Source organism: Arachis hypogaea, chromosome 17, assembly GCF_003086295.3.
Source record: "Arachis hypogaea cultivar Tifrunner chromosome 17, arahy.Tifrunner.gnm2.J5K5, whole genome shotgun sequence".
In the NCBI taxonomy this organism is placed as follows: domain Eukaryota; kingdom Viridiplantae; phylum Streptophyta; class Magnoliopsida; order Fabales; family Fabaceae; genus Arachis; species Arachis hypogaea.
In genome coordinates this window covers 5,853,343-5,861,204 of record NC_092052.1, presented here as the reverse complement: position 1 = coordinate 5,861,204, position 7,862 = coordinate 5,853,343, and the positions used below count along the sequence as shown (strand labels likewise).

The following is a 7,862-nucleotide window of genomic DNA, read 5'->3' as shown; positions in this document are numbered from 1 at the left end:
AATAATTTATATTAATTATTTATATTATAATTAATATTGAATATTATTTATATTATTATATTAAATTATAATTAATTAAATTTACTTATATTAAAAAATAAATTTAATTTTTATACCTTATAAAATAATTTTTAGTTGAGTTGGTTATTTTTATTTTTAAAATTTAAAATGCTAATGATATTATTAAAATTAGCAGTTGTAAACACAAAATTATAAATTAGTATAATCTCGAATTATATATTGTGTATTATTATTATATATGAATTTATTTAATATTAATATCTTTTAATAATGAATTATTTTTAAATTTATAAATTTAAATAATATTATTGAAAAAAATTAATTATATTAATTTTAAGTATTTTAATTAATTAATTAAGTGGGACCACAATAGGGACTAAAGTTAGTTCCTCCTAATGGAGAAGAGGGAGATGCTTTGAGTTCCTATTTATTGTTTATGACGCAAAAGCTGATGTGGAGTTACTTTTTATGACAGGTGGGCCATAAACAGGAACTGGGATGAGTTCCCTACTGGAGATGGTCTTATGATCCTTTATTTTCATTTGGTTTTGGGTTGACCACAAACTCCACTAAGTACTAAAATGAAAAAATCTTGTATGAGAAAATTTTCTCTAAGAACACCAAGTTATCATTAACTTAGCATTTATTATTAATGATTGAATGTCTCGAACTTAAACTTATGAGATTAATAACAGAAAAACTTTTGATTCTTTGACATTTCTTTTTTTATTTTTTTTTTCGTCTTGGATAGAAGGTGCCTCAGGCTCATATAGTAAGAGGAGACATTATTTTCTGATCTAAAATAAAAAACTAAACAAAAATCAAACTGCTCCTGATGTTAAGGAACAAACAAAACACCTCAACTATGAGAAGCTTGGTTATTTAAGTTACAATATTATTGACACTGAAACAAGCAAGAGGAGGATGAGTAAAGTGTGATCTCTCACCATTGATTTCATAGGTGGGACCAATAATAAATATGAAAGAGAAACTATTTAAGGGTAGAAGATTACACTTTACTCTCTAAAATGAAAATCAAACTTTAGAGGATCCAAATCCCATAAAATTCTTTCATGCCAACCCCAATTCTAGGTACCCGAGATGGATTGGGAGTGTGCAACATACACCCACACAATTTTTTTTCTTGGATTGCATGGCATGTGAGCTAAGACTCCTTGGCAGATTCAAAAACTTCATCACGTGTTTCATTGAGACAGTGGGCCTTGCCTCTTCATGCGGACCAGACGAACCAAAAATGGCTGTTAGGAGAATGCAAAATATTTTAGAGGCCACCACACAATTCATTGAGTCAAATAAAAAGTAACGATAGCCCACGGACATAAAAAATGTAACAAAACCCCTGAAAACTGTGTCAAAAAGTTCAAGGACCCCCTATAATCCTTTTCATGTCAGCCCCATTCTATAAGTCACCATATTGGTGTTAAACAACAAACCTTGTGCCAATGAGCCTTGGCTCTAATGGCATTTCTCCCCCCTCTCCACGTTAAGGTGGAGGGTTCAAATCCTAGAGAATGCAATTGAAAAAAAATATGATAAAATATGTGAAGAGTGTGTGGGTGTGTTGTGATAGTGTGAGTAACTGAATGTGTATGACCAAAAAAAAAAAAACCTTAAAACAGTTCCATGTCATCAACAGAATAAGTTCTCTTAAATACTGAGAGAACCCTATTTAAAAATATAACATAAATAATTATTTAATATTTAAAATTGATTATAAAAAATAAATTAGACACTAAATTATAGACACTATAAAATTCTACAAAAAAAAAAAAAAAAAAACTGTAAAATTTGTCCAATGACATACACAAAAGGTGATATAAAACAATCCGCTCAATATAAACATAAGCTTAGTCTAAAAAACCTAAGCTAGCATTTCTGTATTCAAGTTAGAAAGTATTCTTTACAAGAAAATCTTCCAAAGGTCTTCTAAGATCCATTCAACGCTTTCTCTTTCTCCTGGCGGCTTGTTCTGCTAAGACCTCTGGGTTTCTTCTGCGTGCCACCATAACTTTTGGAGGAGTTGAGGTGTAATAACCACTGCAGAAAGCATACAAAAACAAATAGAAACAACGGCGTAAGCCAAACAATTTTCAATTAAAAACCATAATCCATATGCAGGAGATAAACATATTATAAAAAGAGAAACCGTGACTCTTACTCCCAATACTCCTCCTTTCCTCCTCCACCTTCGGCACTTCAATTCCAAAATAAAAGAGAGAATAAACCTCAGTTCCATTGATTTTGACTCAAGGGCTTTCAGATCCTTAAGACCACAAGTTTCACAGCACAAGGGAATGACTTGGGTAATAAAGGTACCTACAACACACTCCGAACAAGCAGCATCATTAAGCGGGGACAAAAAATTAAAAAGCACAAAAGATCAATTTTAGTAATGATACCACCTTCTGGAGGTTCTTCATACAGTTTACAGTAATCCACATGAGTTTCACGATTAGGCATTTGATGCATCCGGGCATAGAAGTGCTTAGTGGTATCCTCTGATGTATTGGGCGTGTTTTTAGGATATTTAGGCTCAGCTATAAAGTGCAGTAGACGTATACAGCCAAGTTTTTTAAACAAACGGCACAGGTCATCACGAGTATCAGTAACCTTGTATTGCTCTTCCTGAAAAACAAATAACAGAGAAGAATTTTTGTTTTATTGTTTAATAAAGGTACTATAATCAAAAGAAATCAATAGACTAGGACTAACAAGTTAATTTACCTCTTTTAGCCCATAGTTGTAGTGTTTCATTGCAGCTAATGGATACGGAAACATAGTCTCAATAAAGTACCTTCTCATTTGCCTGAGATATCTGGGAGAATGCCCAAAAAAAAGGGAAAGAAAAAAAAAAACCAAATGGAAGTATTATTAACAAATTGATATATTGGTTACAAATCATAATTGGGGGAAAAAGAGTAAATAGTACCCACTCTTCTACAGGTTCAGTGCCTCTCTTAGCGCCTTTAACAAACATGTTCCTTTCCCTTTGATGTCACAAAGAATTTGATTAGTAAGAACAAGGAAATTTAAGCAATAATAATAATAATAATGTAATAATGTAATGCCATAAACTATAATCGAAAAAAGTTAAATGAATAAAATCATGCTGACTTACTTTTTTTCATCTTTACCACCTTCAAGTAAAGGGGCGTTTTCGTCCTTACCAGCTTCAGGTAAAGAGGGCTCTTCGTCTTTATCACATTCAGGTAAAGGGGGATCACAAGGCTTTTGTCTTTGATTTCAAACAAAATTGATTTGCGAGAAAAAGAATATTAAAAAGAAATCAATATATTGATAATTTGCTGCGTATTCTTATTAGGTGAACAATAAGTATGTAAAAAAAAAAAGCAAGAAGCTCATAAAAAGTAACAAGAAATCAAGAATGACCTGCGTCTGGGGCGACGTTTCTTGGAGCTATGATTGACTGAGAGTGGTTTGTTGGAGCTATGATCAAGCTGGACTTGTCTGGGCCTCAAATAGCGCTCGCCGACTACGCGACCGTTACATCTTAGATTATATGGTATTGCTGCTGCTTCTTTCATGCTGCTGTTGAATTTCACTTCTTCTACAGGTTCTGAATACAATAAGCAGAATGAATGATGAGAATTTAATGGATTTAATAAAGGCAAAACATTACAGTCCTAGTAAAAAAATTGGGTATGTCTAAAATCAACCCAATTATTTTGTGCCTATTAGATGCACCATCTTGTATGAACTATTAGATTTTGTTAAATGAAAATCTAAGAATATTATGAAAGAGAAATAACGATAGACTTTATAAATATAGAATATATTAGTATATACATATATAAATATATTTTAATACAGAATATTTTAAAAATGACAAATATAATATTTTATTTTAAAATAAATATAAAATATATAAATATGTAAAAAATATTTTTTATTTATTAAGATTAATTATTATACAGTACTATTTTTAATTACATAATATAAAAAATTAAATTATTTTATATTACTTTAAAATAATTAAATTATTTTATATTATTTAAAAATAATTAGATTATTCATTAAAAATTATTTATTAATAGTTAATTTTATTAGAAATATATCATTATATGACATAATTTTTTAATCAAATATTTGTAAACATATATTTTATTCAAAATAGTATATATAATATTATTTTAACAAAATTAATTATTATATAATATTTTAAAAAATGTGTAATATTTATATTTATATGTATTATATATATTCCGAAATAAAAATTTAAAAAATTAATTTTAAAAATTTTAAACGTATAATATTTTTATGTATTATATATCACAATAAACGTGAAAACAATAAACGTGTAATATCATAATAAAAATTAAAAAAAATAAAAAAATTAATATTTTTATGTAGAATATATAACATTTTAAATGAATTTTATTTCTATAAATATTTTGGAAAAAAATTATATTATATAATAATATATTTATATTTCTGTTATGTTAAAAAATTACGTTAAACTATTTCAATTTATATTACGTTAAAAACTATTTCTATCCTTTCCAATTTATATTAAAATTTTATTATATAATAATTTAATTATTTATCAAGTAATATAAAATGATTTTTATATTATGAAAATATAAAATAATAAATTTTGAATATAATAATTTAATTATTTGTCAAGTAATATAAAATAAAATTTTAATTATTTTATATTTTTAAGTTACAGTTTAAAAGATTATTTTAATATAATTTTTTAATATTGTAAAATTTTTTTCATAATAATTAATCTTAATGAATAAAAAATACTTATATATTTTGTATTTATATATTTTATATTTAATTATTTAAAAATAAAAGATTCTGTTGTCATTTAAAATATTGCGTATTAAAATATTGTCATTTAAAGCATTTAACTATGTATTAGAATATTTTGTATTTATTAGAGACCATCAATATTCTTCTTTTATATTCATTAGAATTAATTATTATACAAATTTTTTCTAATATTAAAAAATAAATTAAAATGATATGTTAAACTATAATATAATTTATAAGATAATTAAAATTATTTTATATTACTTAATAAATAATTAAATTATTATATAATATAATTTTAATATAAATTGGAAAAGAAATAGTTTTTTAACGTAATATAAATTGTTTAATGTAATTTTTTAATGTAACAGAAATATAAATATATTATTATATAATATAATTTTTTTTAAATATTTATAAAAATAAAATTCATTTAAAATATTATATATTATACATAAAAATATTAACATTTTTTTGTTTTTTTAAATTTTTATTGTAATCTTACACGTTTATTGTTTTCATGTTTATTGTGATATATAATACATGAAAATATTATACGTTTAAAATTTTTAAAATTATTTTTTTAAATTATATATAATACATATAAATATTACACGTTTTTTTCAAATATTATATAATAATTAATTTTGTTAAAATAATTTTATATATACTATTTTGAATAAACTGTATGTTTACAAATATTTGATTAAAAAATTATGTCATATAATAATATATTTTTAATAAAATTAACTATTAATAAATATTTTTAATGAATAATTCAATTATTTTTAAATAATATAAAATAATTTAATTATTTTCAAGTAATATAAAATAATTTAATTTTTTATATTATGTAATTAAAAATAGTACGGTATAATAATTAATCTTAATAAATAAAAAATATTTTTGTACGTATCTATATATTTTATATTTATTTTAAAATAAAAGATTATACTTGTCATTTTTAAAATATTGTGTATTAAAATATATTTATATATATATATACTAATATATTCTATATTTATAAAGTTTATCAGTACTCCTCTTTCATAATATCTTTTGATTTTCATTTAATAAAATTTAATGGTTCATAAAAAATGGCGCATTTAATACGCACAAAATGGTTGGATTGATTTTAGACATACCCTAAAATTAGAAGGGGAAAAAGGGAGAAGAATATGAAAGGATACTGCGAAAATAAAAAATAGAAAAGGTAGTAAAACCAGTGGAATGAAGTCATGATCTAAGAATGATACATCAAAATTTTAATGAAAAAACTGAATTATTACCAAAAAAAAAAAAGATTTTTTTATTAGACTTTCAAATAATTTGTCAAAGTTAAAAAAATCACTACGCAAAATTACTGGGATCTTTTAATCTTCTTCATATAATAAGTAAAGCAAATCACTCACCCCTCTTAATCACACAATAAAATAGGCATAAAACAATTAAAAATTTTATTCATAATTTTTTTTTAAATTATTTTATAAAATGTGTTTAAATAGACTCTAATAGATTAGCTAAAAGATAAGATAAAATAATTTAATTTAAATCTCCTAAATATAAGATAAGTAGATAACTATTTTAGATTAGATTTAATTTAAAATTAATGTTCTTAAAAATACTATTAAATAAATCAGAACTAAATCAGAACTAAAATAAATCTTCTAACAAACATTAACAATAAATCAAATCCAAATATAAGCCTAAACATGCATAGTGGCATCCATAAAATTTATTCATTAAAATTTGTGTAAATTGTCTCATAAAAAGTATTTAAATAGTCTCTAACAAACTAATTAAAAAATAAGATAAGATAACTATTTAAAGTATATTTGATTTTATTGGATTATGTCAGATTTAATTTAAATTTAAAATCTTAAAGATATGATAACTAATTTAAATCGGAGTTGATCTTATTATATTAGATCATATTTAATTTAAATTTAAAATTTTTAAAAATACTACTAAATAAATAAGAACTAAATCAAATCTTTTAACAAACCCTAACAATAAGACAAACTAAAATATAGACCTAATAATAATTTCAAAAATTAATATTAAATTTGTGTCTTTCACTAGACGTGAAAAACACGATTGGGCCTCTTGCTTTCCTTACTTAGGCTTGGTTTGGTAAAGTTTTTCGAAGAGGTGTTTGTGCTTTATGAAAACACAAGCTCCTCGTCTGTACTTTTAAAAGCAACTAAGGTGGAACTTTTTAAAGTTGGTCTGTACTTTTAAATTTTGAAAGTCTAATATAACCCCATATATTAACTAATTTTCAAATTTAACGCTTAAATTTATGTCTTTTATAGTATTTTTAAAGTTTAAAAGGAGTAAAGTATCGTTTTTGTCCTTGATGTTTGGGGTAAGTCCCAAAATTGTCCCTAACGTTTAAATCGTTCTATTTAAGTCCCTAACATTTCAAAATTTGCTCAATGATGTCCTGTCGTTAGGGATCTATTAACAGAATTGATGGCGAGACAAAATTGAGACAATTTTAAAATGTTAATAAATTTTAATTTTAATTTTATCCTTCAATAATATTAATTTTTTATAATACATAGTTATTCAATTATTTTTTAACCATATCTAAGTAATTAAACTTAATCACATTACTTTTATTTTAAATAAATTTAAATCTCATTTCTGTTCTCATTTTTCATTATAGGAAATTAGGAAAATATTGATTCTCATCTCCACTTATTGTGAGAAAATATAGTTCTATTGAACATCTACAAAAGTTATTTAATTCAATAAAAATATGCTGATTCTAATATAATTATAATAAAATAATTTTAATATTTTTTAACTATATCATATAATAAAAGTAGTAAAAGTCGATTATCAATTGTTAAAAAAAGGACATGTTACCAATACAAATTATTTGCACATTAATATTACTAAATTACTTTTAAATATGACATACGTAAATGCAACTTTCACATATCTACGAAAACTGCAAAAGAAGTTGGGCAAAGAAGGAATTACACGTAAACTGCTAAAGAAGTATAGCGATTAACGTTAAAACATGTAAACAG

At 23.8% G+C, this 7,862-nt stretch overlaps 1 protein-coding gene across 2 annotated transcripts; it reads right to left on the bottom strand.

Moving 5' to 3' along the window:
- Positions 1-902: 902 nt before the first annotated feature.
- LOC112767124 (uncharacterized) lies at positions 903-3,798 on the bottom strand. Of its 2 annotated transcripts, XM_072222215.1 has the most exons (8): positions 3,433-3,798; positions 3,161-3,277; positions 2,976-3,029; positions 2,767-2,857; positions 2,445-2,667; positions 2,201-2,358; positions 1,947-2,079; positions 903-1,280 (listed from the first exon to the last, which is right to left on the bottom strand). In XM_072222215.1, exons 1-7 carry the CDS (start codon positions 3,585-3,587, stop codon positions 1,969-1,971), a joined length of 909 nt encoding a protein of 302 aa, XP_072078316.1. In that variant the 5' UTR covers positions 3,588-3,798; the 3' UTR covers positions 903-1,280; positions 1,947-1,968. The 2 variants fall into 2 exon arrangements, with proteins under 2 accessions (XP_072078316.1, XP_025668788.1); XM_025813003.2 differs by lacking the exon at positions 903-1,280 and having other exon boundaries at positions 1,733-2,079.
- Positions 3,799-7,862: the final 4,064 nt, after the last annotated feature.